The sequence below is a fragment of the Lissotriton vulgaris genome, chromosome 1_1 (genome assembly GCF_964263255.1).
Source record: "Lissotriton vulgaris chromosome 1_1, aLisVul1.2, whole genome shotgun sequence".
NCBI lineage: Eukaryota > Metazoa > Chordata > Amphibia > Caudata > Salamandridae > Lissotriton > Lissotriton vulgaris.
In genome coordinates this window covers 1,767,875,792-1,767,899,701 of record NC_141685.1, presented here as the reverse complement: position 1 = coordinate 1,767,899,701, position 23,910 = coordinate 1,767,875,792, and the positions used below count along the sequence as shown (strand labels likewise).

Genomic DNA, 23,910 nt, shown 5'->3' with positions numbered 1-23,910 from the left:
AGGTCTGGCGCCCTTTGATGTCCGGACCCTCGCACTTGGAGGTCGGGAGGTCCGGGATGAGGGAGTCCAGACACCCAGCAGGGGGGTGGAGCCAGCGCCCGGGGGAGCTGGGGGCGATCGGCACCTGGCGGGGGAGAGCCATCGACACTTCTTTCTCCCATTGACCTGCCAAGTGGTCCGTTCACCTCCTGGGTGGATGGTGGTGCCGGGATGTCGGGGCCTGGCCAGGCCCAGGGTTAGGGTCGAGCTGAGGCCACGCGGCCTCGTGGTGCAGTATCCAAGATGGCGGCCGGGCCGGGCGATGGAGCTGGTAGTGGCTCGGCCCCATGATACGGAGATGTCCGGGGTCAGTAGTCCCGTAGGTGACGGGGTGCGGGTCGCTTCTGTGGGTAACACCTGGAGGGCCGGGGCTCGGGCCCTGTCATGCGGGGAGGGAGCAAGCCCTTCACGTGGCCTGTCCAACATGCGTCCCCCCCAGCTGAAGGCGGGGAGAGTCACCCATCCTCTTGGGGACTCTCCTCGTTGAGGCGGAAAAAGCGTGACAGGCCATCCGCGTTGGCGTGGTCCTGGCCAGGTCGGTGTTCCACAGTGAAGTCCATCCCCTGCAGGGAGATGGACCATCGCAATAGTTTGGGATTTTCCCCCCGCATCTGCATCAGCCACTGCAGGGGCCGATGATCTGTTTGCACCCGGAAGTGGGTACCGAAGAGATAGGGCCGGAGCTTCTTGAGGGCCCACACTACGGCGAAGGCCTCCCTCTCGATGGTGCTCCAGCGCTGTTCTCGGGCCAGGAGGCGTCTGCTGATGAAGGCCACCGGTTGGTCAAGTCCTTCGGGGTTCAACTGGGAGAGGACCGCCCCGATGCCATGGTCGGAGGCATCCGTTTGTACGATGAATTCCAGGCTGTAGTCGGGGGCTTGGAGCACAGGGGCAGTGCACATGGCGGCCTTCAGTTTCTCGAAGGCCGCTTGACAGTCGGGGGTCCAGTTGACCTTCTTCGGGTGATTTTTGGATGTGAGTTCTGTGAGTGGCCCCACAATGCTGCCATAGTCCCTCACAAACCGCCGGTAGTAGCCGGTGAGCCCCAAGAAGGCTCGGACCTCTGTTTGCGTGACTGGAGGCTGCCAGGACTGGATGGCAGCGATCTTGAGTTGAAGAGGGGCCACCAGACCGCTTCCCACTTGGTGTCCTAGATAGGTCACGGACCCCTGACCAATTTGGCACTTGCTGGCCTTGATTGTGAGGCCGGCCCGTTGGAGGGCCTGCAGGACCTCTCGGAGGTGTTGGAGGTGGTCGGCCCAGTGGCGGCTGTACACAGCGATATCGTCCAGGTAGGCGGCGCTGAACTCCTCAAGTCCCGCCAACACCTGGTTCACCAGTCGCTGAAAAGTAGCTGGGGCGTTCTTCATGCCGAATGGCATGACCTTGAAGTGGTAATGGCCATCGGGGGTGGAAAAAGGCGGATCGTTCCTGAGCCCGGGGTGTGAGGCCGATCTGCCAGTAGCCCGCTGTCAGGTCGAAGATGCTGAGGTAGCGGGCAGCCGCCATGCGGTCGATCAGTTCATCTGCTCGGGGGATGGGGTGAGCGTCGGTTCTGGTGACAGCGTTCAGGCCCCGATAGTCGACGCAGAATCGGAGCTCAGGAGTGGTGCCGGGGGCAGCAGCTTTGGGGACCAGCACGACCGGGCCGGCCCAGGGGCTGTCCGAGGGCTCGATGACCCCGAGCGTGAGCATCTTTGACACTTCTTCTTGGATGCAGGCACGTACCCGATCTGGTACGCGGTACGCCCGTTGTCTGATAGGGGGACTGTCCCCAGTGTCCACGTCGTGAAAGCACCAGGGGGTGACCCCTGGGGTGAGGGAAAACAGGGTCGCAAATTGCAGTAGGAGGTCCCGGCAGTCTTGGTGTTGTTCCGGGGTGAGGGCATCTGAGAGTCGGACCCCGTCTACGGAACCATCTTTCTCACGGGTCTTTAGGAGATCAGGGAGAGGCTCGGAGTCTTCTTCCGCTCCACTGTCTGTAGCCATCAGGAGGCTAAGCTCCGAGCGCACAAAGTGGGGTTTGAGTCTGTTGGCGTGGAGGACCCGGAGGGGGTTTCGGGGAGATTCCATATCGATGAGATAGGTGACGGGGCTCTTGCGCTCGACCACTTTGAAGGGCCCCGTCCACTTGTCCTGCAAGGCACACGGTTCGGTGGGGGACATCACCCATACTTGTTGGCCAGGTTCGAATTCGATGGAGGAGGCATTTTGATCGTACCATTTCTTCATGTCCTCCTGACTGGCCTCGAGATTGGCTTTTGCCATTTCTCTGAATCGTCGGGTCTGATTGTGTAGGGTCAGGAGTTACTTGAAGACGTCTGGAGGGGACTTCCGGGGGGCCATCTCCCAACCTTCTTTGACTAGGCTGAGGGGCCCTCGAACAGGGTGTCCGTACAAGAGTTCGAAAGGGCTGAAGCCGAGGGACTTCTGGGGGACCTCGATATGCGAAGAGGAGGCACGGGAGTAGCACATCCCACTGGCGACGGAGGGGCTCTTCCAACCCCCCGATCATTCCCTTGAGCGTGCGGTTGAACCGCTCGACTAGTCCGTTTCCTTGAGGGTGATAGGGGGTCGTGAATCGGTAGGTGACCCCGCACTGTTGCCAGAGGGATTTCATATATTTTGAAATAAAGTTTGTGCCTCTGTCGCTGACGACTTCTCGGGGGAAGCCTACCCGGGAGAAGATCCCCATTAAGGCCCGGCCGACCACCGGGGCTGTTATAGTTCGCAGGGGAACAGCCTCGGGGTAGCGGGTGGCGTGGTCCACCAGTACCAGGATGAACGGATGTCCTTGTGCTGTTCGGGGGTCCAGGGGTCCCACAATGTCTATTCCCACCCTCTCGAACGGGGTGGTGACAACTGGGAAGGGTTGCAGAGGTGCTTTGAGTTTGCGGCGCTCTTCCCGCTGGCCTGGCACGTGGGGCAGGACCGGCAGTGGTTGTGGACGTCGTTTCTCATCTTTGGCCAGAAAAAGTGGGTCACCAGGCGACTGTAGGTTTTGTCTTGTCCCAGGTGTCCAGCCAGGGGGACATCGTGGGCCAAATTTAACAAGAAGTCTCTAAAACGGAGGGGCACCACCAACACTCGACTGGCCCCTAACTCCACAATTCTCTGTTCACTATACAACAGGTCATTGTCCCAATAGATCCGAAGGGCTCCAGTGGTGTCCCCTGCGCTCTGGGCGAGGGCTTGCTGGCGGAGTCCCTCGAGGGAGGGACAGGTCTTCTGCTCTTGACGGAACTGCTCCTGGGTGGGCCCCCCTTCCTGACGCCACTGAGCCAGATCGGGAAGGTCCTGGAGCTGAGCGGGCCCTTCGGGGGTTGGCTCTGGGGGGGGTCGGTATGGTCGGTGTCCTCCACTGGAGCGATCGGAGGAGGAGGGGCTGGCCATTCGGGTTCTTCAGGTTGGGGGATGGCACGGGCGGCCATGGACCGGGTGGTTACGCACGCCCAGTCCGGGAGGCCCAACATCCCCAGGTGCTCTCTTCTTTCCACGGTGGCCCACGGGGAACTCTCAAGATCATTCCCCAGGAGGCAGTCCACGGGGCATCATCTCGGACCGTCACCTTCAAAATGCCGGAGACTCCTCACCATTCGAAGGGGACGCAGGCCATCCGACACAGACTCTCGGAATTGTCGGCTGAACGGACGGGGCAGAGGATGTTTGGCAGGATCTGTTCTGGGGTCACCAGGTGACAGCGGACGGCCGTCACACTGGCCCCCGTGTCACGTAGTGCTTCGGCCCTGCGCCCATTAATGTTCACCCATTGACTATATTTTCTGGTGTTGGCGGGTAGGGGAGCCCGCGGGATCATGTCTCTTCCCCCTAGGCATGCTAGAACCATGGCGGCCGGTTCCCACTCTTGTTGTTCTTGTTCGCATTCTTCCTGTTCTTCGGAGATTTGCTCTCCCCCCAGGGCGGCGGCAGCTACCTGGCGGGGCCTCGGAGTCTGGTTCTGTGGACAGTTCGGGTCATTGGCGTAGTGGCCGACTCGCTGGCATCGGTGACACGTGACATTGGCTCGGAACCCCGGGCGCATCGGGGTGTTGCCCCGGCTGGCCGGGGGCTGGGTGCTGGCAGCGGGAGCAGCCGGGACGGTGTCCCTGGCCTCCTCCTCCTCCTCCTCGGGGACGGTGCTGACCTTGGTTGTTCCTGTTCTGTTCGTGCGGCCCACTCCGGCCCACTCGGGTGCTCTCCCATCGGTCAGCCTCGGCGGCGAGCTGTCGTGGGTCAGTCAATTTACTGTCGAGGAGGTGCTGCCTGAGCTCGACGAAGCAGTTGTTGGAGAGGTGCTCCCACACCATGAGATTAAAAAGTTGTTCGTAGGTTGTTACGTGGCTCCCCTTGATCCAACCCTCGAAGGCTCGGCTGAAATAGTTCACATATTCCACCCAAGTTGTACCCGGGATCCGGGTGCAGTTTCGGAACCTCTGGCGGTACATTTCGGGTGTGAGCCCATATCGGGTGAGGAGGGCAGCCTTCATGTGGTCCTAGGAGGTCATCAGATGGTCCGGGAGCTGTAAGAGGGCATCGCGGCCTTCATTGACGAACCTCCCCCATAGACCGGCTCCCCAGTCACTTCGGTCGATCCTGTGGGAGGTCATGGCGATCTCGTAGGCCTTGAACCACTGTTGTATGTCGTCATCTCGGAAATACTCGACGACATCCTTGGGGATGTGGACCTTTTTTTCTGTTGCTCCTGGGGTGCGCGGTTGCTCGGGCACCCCCAGTTCTTTGTTTTGCTTCCGTAGGTCTAATTCTGCCAGTTTGCGCTCGTGTTCGTACGCTAGTCTCTTTTCTTCGAGCTCTCTTTGCCTCTGTTTTTCTTACCGTTCTTCTCGGAGTCGCAGATGTTCTAGGTTCAGTTTTTGTTCGGCTAATTTTAGTTCACCGTCCATTTTGAGCCGTGCCATTTCTAACTCATGTAGTCTGCTTCTTTCTCTCTTGGATCTCCTCCTGCGAGATACCTGTTCTTCGCTCCTCGGGAGCCGTGGTGTTCCTCTCTGATGCTGCAACGTTTTGGTCCGGGGGTCTGGCGGCCCCGGTTTCGGCCCAAGACTCAATGGCGTGCTTGAAATCGTCTTTAGTGCTCAGACCGGTGGTAGTAATGCCTAGTTCAAAGCAGAATTGTTTCAACTCACGATGGTTGTACTCTTCCAATTTCTCCATCTGGAATTTCTCGGTGGAACCGCTCTCTTTGGTTGTCATTGTGGTTTAGTCGTGGGGTGAGTTACTCTCTGTACGATTACGCGTTGATTCGGATCGCGCCGCTGGCCACCAATGTTAGACGGACCGGGAGGGTCGGCCGAGGACAAGGGGAGAGGTCTCCGGGGAGAGCCGTCTCCAGTGATCGTACAGACGAGTAACTTCCCCCCCACAGATGTACACCACACAAAGATAAGGTTTAACGTTCTTTATAAGCAATCTTTAGGTATGATAGGATGGTACAAGGAGGTCAGGACTCAGGGGTCCCCTCGATTCTAGTCTCTTGGATGGGAAAGGGGGTAGCGGGACAGTCTTGTTACCAATCTGGTAGATGCGATGATATGATGGGTAGCTCACAATCCTCGAGCTCGGCGTTCTAGGTGGACGGGCCGCGGCAGCGCCGGCAGGTCCCGAGATGATCGTAGGTAGCGACGGTCCGCGGCGGCGCCAGCAGGTCCCGGTGAAGGTGGTAGTTACAACGGTCCGCGGCAGCGCCAGCAGGTCCCGACGTGGATGAAGGATGCAGTAGGTTGCGGCAGCGCCAGCAAGCAGGACAATAGTTCACAAGGCAGGGCTACGGCAGCGCCAGTAGTCCGTCAAGGATGAGTTCGTCACTGTGTCTCTCGACTCCAGGATACAACTGCCTTCCTGCTCTGGAGCTGCCCCAGTTATAGGTCTGGCGCCCTTTGATGTCCGGACCCTCGCACTTGGAGGTCGGGAGGTCCGGGATGAGGGAGTCCAGACACCCAGCAGGGGGGTGGAGCCAGCGCCCGGGGGAGCTGGGGGCGATCGGCACCTGGCGGGGGAGAGCCATCGACACTTCTTTCTCCCATTGACCTGCCAAGTGGTCCGTTCACCTCCTGGGTGGATGGTGGTGCCGGGATGTCGGGGCCTGGCCAGGCCCAGGGTTAGGGTCGAGCTGAGGCCACGCGGCCTCGTGGTGCAGTATCCAAGATGGCGGCCGGGCCGGGCGATGGAGCTGGTAGTGGCTCGGCCCCATGATACGGAGATGTCCGGGGTCAGGAGTCCCGTAGGGGACGGGGTGCGGGTCGCTTCTGTGGGTAACACCTGGAGGGCCGGGGCTCGGGCCCTGTCATGCGGGGAGGGAGCAAGCCCTTCACGTGGCCTGCCCAACACTCTTCCTCTATAAACAAAATTGTGAAGGTGGCTACAGACCTCACACATCTACGTGCAGATCATAACTAACTGGTAGATCGCACCATTTCCGCAGAAGCTAACATTGCTGAAATTTCCCTGCATGTTGCAGACCTACATATACTAAACTTACTCACCCCTCTGTCATTGTGTGAATGTTGCCTTGGTACAAGTTTTGGATGATTGACTGTTGCAAATTCGCCCTTTTGGAATCACTTATGCTTTTGGAACTGTTTGCATTGCCATCTAACATCTGTAGAAGGTCACCTTTCAAACATTTAGTGCCAGGGTAGCCAACACTGCAACCACATTTACTTGTTGCAACGTCTACAGGCACATGTGCTCTCTTTTAGTTTACACTCTTCACCTACTATGACCTCCCTCAAAATGGGCACATGGAATGGGCGGGGCATACACACTCCGTCATGTTGTTAGGAAATGTACTCCTATCTCACACATCACCATATACAGCTAGCGCAGCCATAGGGAAATCATTTTTCAAAAACCTTAACTGCCACATTTACATCATTGTTGGCTGTGACAGTTGGATGCCATGGGATACTCAGTGTATGCGGGAGTGGAACAAATATGGGTCAGACTGGGGGTCCCCTTTCAATTCACGGACGTCAAAATAGAGATCAAAGACAAGTATGTAGCAGTGCATGGCATACTAGACAGCAGGCCAGTAGTACTTACCTCGCTATATGCAAACAACATGGAACAGGGGTCGTTCTTCTATCATATTTTGCTAATACTAGCTCAATGGCATGATATCACTAGGCCGTTGGGAGGTAATTAATATTGTGTATTGGATGCAGGACTCTACTTCCTTGATACTGAGAATGCAGTGGGGTATGTCTGTGGTGGACATGTGCCCTTCTGTGTCTCCACCAATGGGGATGTGGTATCTTGACTATTGGAATGTGATGTGCAATTTGCTCAATGCCAACAGGGTTAGTCCTCCACATAATGTGTGAGTGGATGTGACAAGTCATATCAATTTACTAGTGTTACTGATGGCACAAGTCGTGGGCAGGAACTGACTATGACATGTACGAATACATGACTTTACCTGATGGGCTATTGAGATTGTGACATTGGTATACCGTTCCATTGGTGCAACGGTGGCACCACCTGTTTACACATATCAACCCAATTTTAGGCATCTCCGTATATGTTTAGACATGTACACTGCTAGTATTTCCATTGGTGAACCTCCTGGCTGGATCAGTCTTCAGACCCTATTCGCCAACTTTGTACCTTCATATCACTGTACAAATGCACATATGTGTGAATTAATAACTTTTAATTTACAATATTTACAAAATTGGTAGGCATATTGGACAAGTGCAGGGCCATACAGTGCAGAGGGTGCCTGTTGGAGGGCCAGGCAGAGACAATTGATGTTAACAGGGCCAAGGGAAGAGGCATCGTTCAGTCCACAGGCTGATTGGAGTGGCAAGGAATGGGGTGATATGGCAGTCCATGGGGGTGTCCGAGGTGGTTCCAGGGGACAGTGGAAGAAAGTGCAAGAAGTGTATGTGTGGCACGATACTGAGCACAGCACCACAGAAGAAACTGGGCCTTTGGCACAGAGGGATGCTACCGCTTCCTCCTCAGCAGAAATGCGCTGTCATCCTCATCTCCATCATCTGGTGTGTCATGTGCCTCACAAGTTTCTGTTGGTGTTGTGGGTGCAGCACTGTGAGGCACTGACACACCAGATGGTGGAGCTGAGGATGTTGAGGCAGCAGCAGCATCCATCTGCACCAAACCTTGTGGCAGCAAGGAGGCAACAAGCAGGTGCAGGGCATGATAGATCCCAGCAACCTCGCGCATGTGGGCAGCCCTGGCAGCCAAGTCTTGGGCCTGCATCCGCTTCATGCTCTCCATGATCCGGCGGATGTTGGCCAGATCCTGGCTGACACTGCTGGAGCCACCCAGAGCAGATGGCGACTGGTGTCTCTGTTACATAAACAAAGTGAATCCAGCAGGGGAGAGGGACAAGAGTGATCAAAAGTGATTGGAACATTCAAAGTGTTGAAAAGTACCCCTCACACACCAAAAGGCCCCTTGGTGTCATGCTTCATCATCGGGGTCTTCGCACCCCTCTATCGGGATGCGGCGTGCTGCGACCTACGACTACGCGGGAGCACTTACAATTTTGGCTATGTGTGGTGTCCAGTGTGTGGGGTATATACAGAGTGAGTGGGGGGTGTGTAGTGAAAAAATATATTAAAAAGTACCTGGCACTAGAGTGTGAAAGAAAAATTTATTCTGGGCTCTGGCTGGTACTGTTAAAAAGAAGTGCAGGTTGAGGTCTAGGTTGTATAATGAACAAGACCTCTGGTGTGCATTGTTGTCGACATGTTTCGGAGACAAGCTCCTTCCTCAGGACGGGGGCACAACCTCCCCTCCCTACTCACGTCTATTTTAAAAAAATTGTGTATTTACAAAAAAGTGAAAAAATTAATTTAAGGCTAAGTGTGCCTACAGCGGTCTGCTACAAGCACAATGACCTGTAGAAAGACAAAAGAAAAATATTTACAACTAATGGTTACCCATGTAGCGGGTAGTTCAAACTGGTGCAGTCACCAGGAACCGTACCATATGCTTATTTTATAAGCTGTTAAAAAATGGACTCACAACACATACAACATATAACACACATAGTACTAGGATGTACTGTAAGAGGTTGTCCTACTTGTGAAGCTTTCTTGTGGGCTTCATGAGCATAGTCAGAACGCCGGGGTGTTGCTTCAATGGCTATCTGTGGTAGGTAATAATATAGCTGTAATCATTCAGTCTAACACACTTACGTTCGATTTTCTATAGGTCGTATGTTCCGTATCATACTCACAAGCACAGGACTCCTTTGTCACCGTCTTACCCCGCACGCTGCTCCGCTGTTGTGGAGTTTAGGTGCGGTTCAGAGTATTTATACCTTCCCATCCTGATTGGTGCTCGTAAGGGTGTGTTGAATGAGGGTGTTACCTACCACTGAAAGTATGCCCATGTATGGAGCATCCGCTTTCTAACCAAACAGGGCTCATGTGTCTATTATGGCCGGTGACGGCCTGAAAATGGCGTTACATCAGGGATCCAGTGTCGACGGCGCATGTGCAGTTGGGTTAACACATGTGTACATGCCTGACGGTAGTGAGTGTTTTCGGCGCATGCGTCGTGTTCAAAAAATCACACATTGTTGTTACTCAGAACTGTTGGTTCTTTATGATGATAATTGACTCCAGGGTACATCATCATTAAGTCCGTTCAGATGGGTCCCCAATCTGAACACCCAACGTTGTTCCTTCTGAAAGAGGCCGGTCTCAGAGGGCAGTTGTTCTATAACCGTCCACTTTAAATCATTGACACAGTGTTGTTGGGTCAAAAAATGCGTAGCCATTTTGGTCGTGCTCTTTTTGCATCTCACATTGCTTTTATGTTCACTCATGCGTGTTTTTATTGCTCTTGTGGTCATTCCCACATATTCCAGATTACATGGGCATTTGATCATATAGATGACGTTTTTTGAGTTGCAATTTGTGAATCTCCTTTGTTCCCATGTCGAGCCATTACGAAAAGTAAGTCTTGTGCTTTTTTCGGTCAAGTGGCAACTGCTGCAATTGCCGCAAGGGAAATGGCCCTGGATGCCAATCGTGGGTTGGAGGGCTGTTGTAGTTGGTTTTGGCCTTGTGTGTACCAATATGTCTCTAAGATTGCGTCCCCTGCGATGTGCAAACATTGGTTTCTCAAAGGTCAGTTCGCCACAAGTTAGTATGCGCCAGTGTTTGTTTACAATCTTAGATACATCATTTGACAAAGCATTAAATGTTGTCACACAGATTGGCCGTTTGTTTTCTGTAGGTTCTTTTACTTTTTCCTCGAGTAAGGCCTCTCTGTTATTGTTTTTTGCCCTTTTCATAGCCTTGTTAACGATTTTTTCGGGGTACTCTCGTTGTTTGAGTTTCTTTTTCAGATCATTTGCTTGTTGTCTGAACTCAGAGAGATCTGTGCAGTTGCGCCTAAGGCGTAAAAACTGTCCATATGGCAGATTTTCTCGGAGATGTCTCGGGTGAAAACTGTCAAATCTCAGCAGGCAATTCCGGGACGTGGGTTTGAAGTGAGTGGTGGTCTTTAATATTCCTGACTCAGCATAAATGTTCAAATCAAGGAAAACCAATGTTTTATTGGAAACTGTGCTCGTGAATTTCAGAAAGGTGTTTTGGTTATTGAGCCATTCCAGAAAGTTAGTTGCTGACTGTTGATCACCTTCCCAGATGACTAGGATGTCATCTATGTACCTCCTCCAGCATTTTATGTTGGTTCTATATGGGTTTTGATCATGGAGGATCTTGTTAGTCTCGAGATGGTGTACATAGAGGCCTGCTAGGCTCGGAGCAAAGGTGCTCCCCATGCTGGTCCCATGGCATTGTTGGTACAGCGTTGTTTTGTATTGGAAAAAATTCCTTTGTAAGGCCAAAGAGATGCATTCCATTACCAACCCACGTGGCGTTTGGTATCTCCAAGGTGTCGAGAAAAGTACTTCCTCTATGATCATCAATGTTTCATCATGGGGCAGGCTGGTATATAGGCTTTCCACATCAAGGGACATCAGAAGTTGTGTCTGTGGATCGAAGGTTGTCCCTTGTAACAGTTGTAGGACCGCCTTTGTATCCTTCAGGTACGTGTTTGTGGCTTGTACTAGAGGGCGTAAAAAGGCATCTGCGAACTTGGATAGTGGTTCCAATATGGAACCAATACCCGATACAATCGGTCTTCCTGGTGGTTTGGTTATGTTTTTATGTATTTTAGGAATACAGTAAAAGTATGGGATGCGTGGCTTCTTTTGCTCGAGGAATTCCCCTTCCTTCTTACTCAGCCAGTCGTGTGTTACGCCTTCCTCAATCATACCTCCGATCCGTATCCTGAGGTTTTCAGTTGGATCTTCATGTAGGACCATGTAATTACGTCTGTCTGATAGGAGTCTCAGGCATTCATTGTCATAGTCCTCCGCAGTTTGTAGCACGATCGCTCCCCCTTTGTCTGCTGGTTTAATCACCAGGCTTTTGTCATCAGACAGCGTTTTCAAGGCAATTTGTTCATCCTTGGTCGTGTTGTGAAAAGTCCGTGTGGTGGACTTATCCAGTTGGTTCACTTCTGTCATGATGGCTTTTTCAAAAGTTAATACTTCGAGGGGAATTGTTGAGTCCGGAGGTGTGAAGGTTGATTTTGGTTTTAGACCTGTATCTGTGGTTGGAGCTTGCGGTGGTTTGTCGTGGAAAAAAGCCTGTAGTTTTAACTTTCGGATGAACTCTTGTATCTCCACGTTTATTTTAAAGATATCCGGTCTTTGCGTTGGTACAAAACCCAAACCTTTGTTAAGTACCTGTCGTTCTGTAGTCGTTAGTGGCTTAGAAGTCAGATTAACCACTAGGTCCCTCTCTGGTTGCTGGTTGAGGCTTGATTGGGTAAGGAGCCCGTCATACTCCTGGTCTGTCGTGAGTTCTCTTGGCCGTTGTCTTCCCACGTTACATTGTTGCCTTTCCGGTTCTTTCCACGGTTCCCAGGGCGGGACCCTAAAAAAGGCTGCGGACCAAAGAAGCCCCCATTGAAGTCTGGATTCCATTGTGGATAACCTTGGACATTTGGTGGGTGATTAAACTGAAATGGCTGGAAAGGTGCTTGTCCCATGTATTGTGGATATTGGGGTTGGTATCCTCTCCACCCTCGTTGTCTTGGGTACTGTTGTCTTCTCTGCCTCCAACCACCTCTATTCTGACGGTTTCCTTTGCCCCCACTTGAATTTGAGCTATTGGAGCTGGTGTCTGACCCATCATTGTCGGTATCATTGCTTCTATTTGGGGCTACATAGTCAGCCCTGGTGTAGGGGTATGCTCCTTCTGGGGTGAATTTATCCTTATCTTTACCCAATTTATTGAGTTTGCTTTGTTTCAGGCCAAATTCAAATTCCGTCATTTGTTGATTCAGTTCGTCTAACCTGACTTTCAAATCCTCGGTTGATATATATGTTTTCAATTTGACTTCAATTTTATCAATTTCGATCTTTAGTTCTTGGGTAATTCTCGTTGCCGTTTTTATAATTAGGACCAGCCAGTCCCTGGTGCAGTGCCATGAAATCAATGACCACTCCTTCTTGAACTGCATATCCGTCTGAAAGATGAAAGGTTCGTTTTTTACAATCAAACCTGGGGGGCCCATTTTGTTCCTTAAATAGCCCGTCATTATCAGACCATGTAGGGCTGCTTTGATCTGGTTACGCCTTAGTTTGACCAATTCGTTCCAATCATTCATACTCGGTCCAGTGTCAGGGTTGCTAAGTCCCTCAAAGGGATTTGGATCTGCCAGGATTCTGTCGATTTCATCCTCGCCAAAGGTAAGGCCATGTTCGTCCTCCATAATTAGTTGACCGCTGTGGCTTACAGTTTACCTAGTTTATGTGTTTATGTGTTGTGAAAGAGAGTCCGGGGTTAAACTCCCGCAGCTGCACGCTGCCTAAATCATGTAAAAATCAAAAGAGGGAGGTAGAGCTGATCGTTGGATTCATGCTCCACGGGGATAGTTACATAAACAAAGTGAATCCAGCAGGGGAGAGGGACAAGAGTGATCAAAAGTGATTGGAACATTCAAAGTGTTGAAAAGTACCCCTCACACACCAAAAGGCCCCTTGGTGTCATGCTTCATCATCGGGGTCTTCGCACCCCTCTATCGGGATGCGGCGTGCTGCGACCTACGACTACGCGGGAGCACTTACAATTTTGGCTATGTGTGGTGTCCAGTGTGTGGGGTATATACAGAGTGAGTGGGGGGTGTGTAGTGAAAAAATATATTAAAAAGTACCTGGCACTAGAGTGTGAAAGAAAAATTTATTCTGGGCTCTGGCTGGTACTGTTAAAAAGAAGTGCAGGTTGAGGTCTAGGTTGTATAATGAACAAGACCTCTGGTGTGCATTGTTGTCGACATGTTTCGGAGACAAGCTCCTTCCTCAGGACGGGGGCACAACCTCCCCTCCCTACTCACGTCTATTTTAAAAAAATTGTGTATTTACAAAAAAGTGAAAAAATTAATTTAAGGCTAAGTGTGCCTACAGCGGTCTGCTACAAGCACAATGACCTGTAGAAAGACAAAAGAAAAATATTTACAACTAATGGTTACCCATGTAGCGGGTAGTTCAAACTGGTGCAGTCACCAGGAACCGTACCATATGCTTATTTTATAAGCTGTTAAAAAATGGACTCACAACACATACAACATATAACACACATAGTACTAGGATGTACTGTAAGAGGTTGTCCTACTTGTGAAGCTTTCTTGTGGGCTTCATGAGCATAGTCAGAACGCCGGGGTGTTGCTTCAATGGCTATCTGTGGTAGGTAATAATATAGCTGTAATCATTCAGTCTAACACACTTACGTTCGATTTTCTATAGGTCGTATGTTCCGTATCATACTCACAAGCACAGGACTCCTTTGTCACCGTCTTACCCCGCACGCTGCTCCGCTGTTGTGGAGTTTAGGTGCGGTTCAGAGTATTTATACCTTCCCATCCTGATTGGTGCTCGTAAGGGTGTGTTGAATGAGGGTGTTACCTACCACTGAAAGTATGCCCATGTATGGAGCATCCGCTTTCTAACCAAACAGGGCTCATGTGTCTATTATGGCCGGTGACGGCCTGAAAATGGCGTTACATCAGGGATCCAGTGTCGACGGCGCATGTGCAGTTGGGTTAACACATGTGTACATGCCTGACGGTAGTGAGTGTTTTCGGCGCATGCGTCGTGTTCAAAAAATCACACATTGTTGTTACTCAGAACTGTTGGTTCTTTATGATGATAATTGACTCCAGGGTACATCATCATTAAGTCCGTTCAGATGGGTCCCCAATCTGAACACCCAACGTTGTTCCTTCTGAAAGAGGCCGGTCTCAGAGGGCACTTGTTCTATAACCGTCCACTTTAAATCATTGACACAGTGTTGTTGGGTCAAAAAATGCGTAGCCATTTTGGTCGTGCTCTTTTTGCATCTCACATTGCTTTTATGTTCACTCATGCGTGTTTTTATTGCTCTTGTGGTCATTCCCACATATTCCAGATTACATGGGCATTTGATCATATAGATGACGTTTTTTGAGTTGCAATTTGTGAATCTCCTTTGTTCCCATGTCGAGCCATTACGAAAAGTAAGTCTTGTGCTTTTTTCGGTCAAGTGGCAACTGCTGCAATTGCCGCAAGGGAAATGGCCCTGGATGCCAATCGTGGGTTGGAGGGCTGTTGTAGTTGGTTTTGGCCTTGTGTGTACCAATATGTCTCTAAGATTGCGTCCCCTGCGATGTGCAAACATTGGTTTCTCAAAGGTCAGTTCGCCACAAGTTAGTATGCGCCAGTGTTTGTTTACAATCTTAGATACATCATTTGACAAAGCATTAAATGTTGTCACACAGATTGGCCGTTTGTTTTCTGTAGGTTCTTTTACTTTTTCCTCGAGTAAGGCCTCTCTGTTATTGTTTTTTGCCCTTTTCATAGCCTTGTTAACGATTTTTTCGGGGTACTCTCGTTGTTTGAGTTTCTTTTTCAGATCATTTGCTTGTTGTCTGAACTCAGAGAGATCTGTGCAGTTGCGCCTAAGGCGTAAAAACTGTCCATATGGCAGATTTTCTCGGAGATGTCTCGGGTGAAAACTGTCAAATCTCAGCAGGCAATTCCGGGACGTGGGTTTGAAGTGAGTGGTGGTCTTTAATATTCCTGACTCAGCATAAATGTTCAAATCAAGGAAAACCAATGTTTTATTGGAAACTGTGCTCGTGAATTTCAGAAAGGTGTTTTGGTTATTGAGCCATTCCAGAAAGTTAGTTGCTGACTGTTGATCACCTTCCCAGATGACTAGGATGTCATCTATGTACCTCCTCCAGCATTTTATGTTGGTTCTATATGGGTTTTGATCATGGAGGATCTTGTTAGTCTCGAGATGGTGTACATAGAGGCCTGCTAGGCTCGGAGCAAAGGTGCTCCCCATGCTGGTCCCATGGCATTGTTGGTACAGCGTTGTTTTGTATTGGAAAAAATTCCTTTGTAAGGCCAAAGAGATGCATTCCATTACCAACCCACGTGGCGTTTGGTATCTCCAAGGTGTCGAGAAAAGGACTTCCTCTATGATCATCAATGTTTCATCATGGGGCAGGCTGGTATATAGGCTTTCCACATCAAGGGACATCAGAAGTTGTGTCTGTGGATCGAAGGTTGTCCCTTGTAACAGTTGTAGGACCGCCTTTGTATCCTTCAGGTATCGTTAACAAGGCTATGAAAAGGGCAAAAAACAATAACAGAGAGGCCTTACTCGAGGAAAAAGTAAAAGAACCTACAGAAAACAAACGGCCAATCTGTGTGACAACATTTAATGCTTTGTCAAATGATGTATCTAAGATTGTAAACAAACACTGGCGCATACTAACTTGTGGCGAACTGACCTTTGAGAAACCAATGTTTGCACATCGCAGGGGACGCAATCTTAGAGACATATTGGTACACACAAGGCCAAAACCAACTACAACAGCCCTCCAACCCACGATTGGCATCCAGGGCCATTTCCCTTGCGGCAATTGCAGCAGTTGCCACTTGACCGAAAAAAGCACAAGACTTACTTTTCGTAATGGCTCGACATGGGAACAAAGGAGATTCACAAATTGCAACTCAAAAAACGTCATCTATATGATCAAATGCCCATGTAATCTGGAATATGTGGGAATGACCACAAGAGCAATAAAAACACGCATGAGTGAACATAAAAGCAATGTGAGATGCAAAAAGAGCACGACCAAAATGGCTACGCATTTTTTGACCCAACAACACTGTGTCAATGATTTAAAGTGGACGGTTATAGAACAACTGCCCTCTGAGACCGGCCTCTTTCAGAAGGAACAACGTTGGGTGTTCAGATTGGGGACCCATCTGAACGGACTTAATGATGATGTACCCTGGAGTCAATTATCATCATAAAGAACCAACAGTTCTGAGTAACAACAATGTGTGATTTTTTGAACACGACGCATGCGCCGAAAACACTCACTACCGTCAGGCATGTACACATGTGTTAACCCAACTGCACATGCGCCGTCGACACTGGATCCCTGATGTAACGCCATTTTCAGGCCGTCACCGGCCATAATAGACACATGAGCCCTGTTTGGTTAGAAAGCGGATGCTCCATACATGGGCATACTTTCAGTGGTAGGTAACACCCTCATTCAACACACCCTTACGAGCACCAATCAGGATGGGAAGGTATAAATACTCTGAACCGCACCTAAACTCCACAACAGCGGAGCAGCGTGCGGGGTAAGACGGTGACAAAGGAGTCCTGTGCTTGTGAGTATGATACGGAACATACGACCTATAGAAAATCGAACGTAAGTGTGTTAGACTGAATGATTACAGCTATATTATTACCTACCACAGATAGCCATTGAAGCAACACCCCGGCGTTCTGACTATGCTCATGAAGCCCACAAGAAAGCTTCACAAGTAGGACAACCTCTTACAGTACATCCTAGTACTATGTGTGTTATATGTTGTATGTGTTGTGAGTCCATTTTTTAACAGCTTATAAAATAAGCATATGGTACGGTTCCTGGTGACTGCACCAGTTTGAACTACCCGCTACATGGGTAACCATTAGTTGTAAATATTTTTCTTTTGTCTTTCTACAGGTCATTGTGCTTGTAGCAGACCGCTGTAGGCACACTTAGCCTTAAATTAATTTTTTCACTTTTTTGTAAATACACAATTTTTTTAAAATAGACGTGAGTAGGGAGGGGAGGTTGTGCCCCCGTCCTGAGGAAGGAGCTTGTCTCCGAAACATGTCGACAACAATGCACACCAGAGGTCTTGTTCATTATACAACCTAGACCTCAACCTGCACTTCTTTTTAACAGTACCAGCCAGAGCCCAGAATAAATTTTTCTTTCACACTCTAGTGCCAGGTACTTTTTAATATATTTTTTCACTACACACCCCCCACTCACTCTGTATATACCCCACACACTGGACACCACACATAGCCAAAATTGTAAGTGCTCCCGCGTAGTCGTAGGTCGCAGCACGCCGCATCCCGATAGAGGGGTGCGAAGACCCCGATGATGAAGCATGACACCAAGGGGCCTTTTGGTGTGTGAGGGGTACTTTTCAACACTTTGAATGTTCCAATCACTTTTGATCACTCTTGTCCCTCTCCCCTGCTGGATTCACTTTGTTTATGTAACTATCCCCGTGGAGCATGAATCCAACGATCAGCTCTACCTCCCTCTTTTGATTTTTACATGATTTAGGCAGCGTGCAGCTGCGGGAGTTTAACCCCGGACTCTCTTTCACAACACATAAACACATAAACTAGGTAAACTGTAAGCCACAGCGGTCAACTAATTATGGAGGACGAACATGGCCTTACCTTTGGCGAGGATGAAATCGACAGAATCCTGGCAGATCCAAATCCCTTTGAGGGACTTAGCAACCCTGACACTGGACCGAGTATGAATGATTGGAACGAATTGGTCAAACTAAGGCGTAACCAGATCAAAGCAGCCCTACATGGTCTGATAATGACGGGCTATTTAAGGAACAAAATGGGCCCCCCAGGTTTGATTGTAAAAAACGAACCTTTCATCTTTCAGACGGATATGCAGTTCAAGAAGGAGTGGTCATTGATTTCATGGCACTGCACCAGGGACTGGCTGGTCCTAATTATAAAAACGGCAACGAGAATTACCCAAGAACTAAAGATCGAAATTGATAAAATTGAAGTCAAATTGAAAACATATATATCAACCGAGGATTTGAAAGTCAGGTTAGACGAACTGAATCAACAAATGACGGAATTTGAATTTGGCCTGAAACAAAGCAAACTCAATAAATTGGGTAAAGATAAGGATAAATTCACCCCAGAAGGAGCATACCCCTACACCAGGGCTGACTATGTAGCCCCAAATAGAAGCAATGATACCGACAATGATGGGTCAGACACCAGCTCCAATAGCTCAAATTCAAGTGGGGGCAAAGGAAACCGTCAGAATAGAGGTGGTTGGAGGCAGAGAAGACAACAGTACCCAAGACAACGAGGGTGGAGAGGATACCAACCCCAATATCCACAATACATGGGACAAGCACCTTTCCAGCCATTTCAGTTTAATCACCCACCAAATGTCCAAGGTTATCCACAATGGAATCCAGACTTCAATGGGGGCTTCTTTGGTCCGCAGCCTTTTTTAGGGTCCCGCCCTGGGAACCGTGGAAAGAACCGGAAAGGCAACAATGTAACGTGGGAAGACAACGGCCAAGAGAACTCACGACAGACCAGGAGTATGACGGGCTCCTTACCCAATCAAGCCTCAACCAGCAACCAGAGAGGGACCTAGTGGTTAATCTGACTTCTAAGCCACTAACGACTACAGAACGACAGGTACTTAACAAAGGTTTGGGTTTTGTACCAACGCAAAGACCGGATATCTTTAAAATAAACGTGGAGATACAAGAGTTCATCCGAAAGTTAAAACTACAGGCTTTTTTCCACGACAAACCACCGCAAGCTCCAACCACAGATACAGGTCTAAAACCAAAATCAACCTTCACACCTCCGGACTCAACAATTCCCCTCGAAGTATTAACTTTTGAAAAAGCCATCATGACAGAAGTGAACCAACTGGATAAGTCCACCACACGGACTTTTCACAACACGACCAAGGATGAACAAATTGCCTTGAAAACGCTGTCTGATGACAAAAGCCTGGTGATTAAACCAGCAGACAAAGGGGGAGCGATCGTGCTACAAACTGCGGAGGACTATGACAATGAATGCCTGAGACTCCTATCAGACAGACGTAATTACATGGTCCTACATGAAGATCCAACTGAAAACCTCAGGATACGGATCGGAGGTATGATTGAGGAAGGCGTAACACACGACTGGCTGAGTAAGAAGGAAGGGGAATTCCTCGAGCAAAAGAAGCCACGCATCCCATACTTTTACTGTATTCCTAAAATACATAAAAACATAACCAAACCACCAGGAAGACCGATTGTATCGGGTATTGGTTCCATATTGGAACCACTATCCAAGTTCGCAGATGCCTTTTTACGCCCTCTAGTACAAGCCACAAACACGTACCTGAAGGATACAAAGGCGGTCCTACAACTGTTACAAGGGACAACCTTCGATCCACAGACACAACTTCTGATGTCCCTTGATGTGGAAAGCCTATATACCAGCCTGCCCCATGATGAAACATTGATGATCATAGAGGAAGTCCTTTTCTCGACACCTTGGAGATACCAAACGCCACGTGGGTTGGTAATGGAATGCATCTCTTTGGCCTTACAAAGGAATTTTTTCCAATACAAAACAACGCTGTACCAACAATGCCATGGGACCAGCATGGGGAGCACCTTTGCTCCGAGCCTAGCAGGCCTCTATGTACACCATCTCGAGACTAACAAGATCCTCCATGATCAAAACCCATATAGAACCAACATAAAATGCTGGAGGAGGTACATAGATGACATCCTAGTCATCTGGGAAGGTGATCAACAGTCAGCAACTAACTTTCTGGAATGGCTCAATAACCAAAACACCTTTCTGAAATTCACGAGCACAGTTTCCAATAAAACATTGGTTTTCCTTGATTTGAACATTTATGCTGAGTCAGGAATATTAAAGACCACCACTCACTTCAAACCCACGTCCCGGAATTGCCTGCTGAGATTTGACAGTTTTCACCCGAGACATCTCCGAGAAAATCTGCCATATGGACAGTTTTTACGCCTTAGGCGCAACTGCACAGATCTCTCTGAGTTCAGACAACAAGCAAATGATCTGAAAAAGAAACTCAAACAACGAGAGTACCCCGAAAAAATCGTTAACAAGGCTATGAAAAGGGCAAAAAACAATAACAGAGAGGCCTTACTCGAGGAAAAAGTAAAAGAACCTACAGAAAACAAACGGCCAATCTGTGTGACAACATTTAATGCTTTGTCAAATGATGTATCTAAGATTGTAAACAAACACTGGCGCATACTAACTTGTGGCGAACTGACCTTTGAGAAACCAATGTTTGTACATCGCAGGGGACGCAATCTTAGAGACATATTGGTACACACAAGGCCAAAACCAACTACAACAGCCCTCCAACCCACGATTGGCATCCAGGGCCATTTCCCTTGCGGCAATTGCAGCAGTTGCCACTTGACCGAAAAAAGCACAAGACTTACTTTTCGTAATGGCTCGACATGGGAACAAAGGAGATTCACAAATTGCAACTCAAAAAACGTCATCTATATGATCAAATGCCCATGTAATCTGGAATATGTGGGAATGACCACAAGAGCAATAAAAACACGCATGAGTGAACATAAAAGCAATGTGAGATGCAAAAAGAGCACGACCAAAATGGCTACGCATTTTTTGACCCAACAACACTGTGTCAATGATTTAAAGTGGACGGTTATAGAACAACTGCCCTCTGAGACCGGCCTCTTTCAGAAGGAACAACGTTGGGTGTTCAGATTGGGGACCCATCTGAACGGACTTAATGATGATGTACCCTGGAGTCAATTATCATCATAAAGAACCAACAGTTCTGAGTAACAACAATGTGTGATTTTTTGAACACGACGCATGCGCCGAAAACACTCACTACCGTCAGGCATGTACACATGTGTTAACCCAACTGCACATGCGCCGTCGACACTGGATCCCTGATGTAACGCCATTTTCAGGCCGTCACCGGCCATAATAGACACATGAGCCCTGTTTGGTTAGAAAGCGGATGCTCCATACATGGGCATACTTTCAGTGGTAGGTAACACCCTCATTCAACACACCCTTACGAGCACCAATCAGGATGGGAAGGTATAAATACTCTGAACCGCACCTAAACTCCACAACAGCGGAGCAGCGTGCGGGGTAAGACGGTGACAAAGGAGTCCTGTGCTTGTGAGTATGATACGGAACATACGACCTATAGAAAATCGAACGTAAGTGTGTTAGACTGAATGATTACAGCTATATTATTACCTACCACAGATAGCCATTGAAGCAACACCCCGGCGTTCTGACTATGCTCATGAAGCCCACAAGAAAGCTTCACAAGTAGGACAACCTCTTACAGTACATCCTAGTACTATGTGTGTTATATGTTGTATGTGTTGTGAGTCCATTTTTTAACAGCTTATAAAATAAGCATATGGTACGGTTCCTGGTGACTGCACCAGTTTGAACTACCCGCTACATGGGTAACCATTAGTTGTAAATATTTTTCTTTTGTCTTTCTACAGGTCATTGTGCTTGTAGCAGACCGCTGTAGGCACACTTAGCCTTAAATTAATTTTTTCACTTTTTTGTAAATACACAATTTTTTTAAAATAGACGTGAGTAGGGAGGGGAGGTTGTGCCCCCGTCCTGAGGAAGGAGCTTGTCTCCGAAACATGTCGACAACAATGCACACCAGAGGTCTTGTTCATTATACAACCTAGACCTCAACCTGCACTTCTTTTTAACAGTACCAGCCAGAGCCCAGAATAAATTTTTCTTTCACACTCTAGTGCCAGGTACTTTTTAATATATTTTTTCACTACACACCCCCCACTCACTCTGTATATACCCCACACACTGGACACCACACATAGCCAAAATTGTAAGTGCTCCCGCGTAGTCGTAGGTCGCAGCACGCCGCATCCCGATAGAGGGGTGCGAAGACCCCGATGATGAAGCATGACACCAAGGGGCCTTTTGGTGTGTGAGGGGTACTTTTCAACACTTTGAATGTTCCAATCACTTTTGATCACTCTTGTCCCTCTCCCCTGCTGGATTCACTTTGTTTATGTAACTATCCCCGTGGAGCATGAATCCAACGATCAGCTCTACCTCCCTCTTTTGATTTTTACATGACTGGTGTCTCTGTATCATGACTCCAGCAATGTCAGCCATGGACTGTTGGAGAGCATTGGAGGGGCTCCTGGGAGCTAGCTGGGGTGGGAGGTGCCTGCTGCTCGTTCGTCTGAGCAGGGGTGGGGTTGGGGAAAGGCTGCTGGGTTGCCCAGCTCTGGAGGCTGAGCGGTTGATGGTGTTGATCAGGAGTTGCAGGGAGTCCACGTCGACGTCATCATACACATCCACGCTATCAGCGGGTGCTGGGCCAGGCTGCTGTTCAGGAAGAGTTGTCTCGCCCTCTGAAATGTGATATGGGAGATAAAATGTATCAGTATTTGTCAGCTACAATCAAACATTGGATTATTTTACATTGAGACAGCAGGACAATGTCAATTCATACTGATTTGGAAGGGAGGACATTGTTTTGCCAAATGGTGACAAATTTGATGAGGTTGCTAATGTGAAGTTGTAGTGGTACATGGTGGTCTCACAGTGCCATATTAACAAGAAGACCAATTTAAATGGCTCTGCTTTTGCGCAAGGAAACTGCCACTTGAGCGGAGTGATGTGCTTCATGATATGCGCAATTGATGTCCTGTAGAAGGCCAGGTTACATGTGCAGGACATCTACCATGGGCTTGTATTGGAATCAAAAATCATGATGCCCCTTATCACTGCTTTGGCATCATTTTCCTGCAGCTGAAGTGGCGTACATTAGATCGAGCCTCTTGCTAATATGTAGCACATTTTCTTAATATGACTGAAGTGATAGTACAATCTCTACACACAGGCTTCCCAATTTGTCTACCCTGTTCAATTGTGTGAGCAATGCACTTATCAACACCCTCTCATGGATCCATTCCTTCCCTACGCAAACACCCAAAATCTCACTCAAGCCCACTCCCTCTCCAAACCCACACACACCAACTGTGGAGTACCCCAGGGACTATCACCAAGCCCCACGCTTCTCAACATGTACATGGCCACCCTTACCGCAATTGCCAGCCAGCATGGGCTTAGCATATCATCACACACAGAGGACACACAGCACATCCTCTCCCTCATGAACAAAGCTAAAGACACATAATGCTGGGCACAGACAAGAATGTCGGAATGAGCTGAATTGATGGAAATCTGCATGAGCTCGAATCAGAGGAGAATCACCTCCTCATCCTTGAACCATCCACATGTGCATGTGCAAAACCCTGGTGGATCTTGGGCCTTGTGAGGCTGCCCCCAGTGACAGACCACTCACGTAACCTCGGCATCATCCACAACTCCTCCATCACCCTGACCTGCCAGATCTACTCCATTGCCTGCAACAGCTCCAACTGCATCATGAGCCAACGCAATATATTGCAATGGGTAACACCATAATGACAAAAATATGTAAACAACACACACATCAACAGAAGACTGGAGTACAGCAACACACTTAACGGAGGGATAATCCAAATGCAACTACCCTAGCTAGAAAACACACAGAAGGCTGCTGACAGGGCTGTCATCAGAACCCCATCTCACAAACCCATTAGCCAACACATACAAAACATCCACTCGCTCACTGTCAAGGAGA

The 23,910-nt window shown here is 48.9% G+C and overlaps 2 protein-coding genes across 3 annotated transcripts in view; one reads left to right on the top strand and one right to left on the bottom strand.

Annotated features, from left to right (window-relative positions):
• SNRPF (small nuclear ribonucleoprotein polypeptide F) overlaps positions 1-23,910 on the bottom strand; it is a 1,022,948-nt gene that overhangs the window by 662,042 nt on the left and 336,996 nt on the right. The window contains exon 4 of one of the 2 annotated variants that reach the window (XM_086919080.1): positions 22,578-22,633. The exons of the other annotated variant lie outside the window; for it this stretch is intronic. Within the exon in view, the coding sequence (XP_086775206.1) occupies positions 22,612-22,633 (22 nt within the window). The 3' untranslated portion in view covers positions 22,578-22,611. Of the gene's footprint in view, positions 1-22,577; positions 22,634-23,910 lie in introns of those variants that run through there. 2 annotated transcript variants of the gene reach the window in all.
• Positions 1-23,910, top strand: part of CCDC38 (coiled-coil domain containing 38) — a 2,358,499-nt gene that overhangs the window by 2,161,771 nt on the left and 172,818 nt on the right. The gene's annotated exons all lie outside the window — the stretch shown is intronic.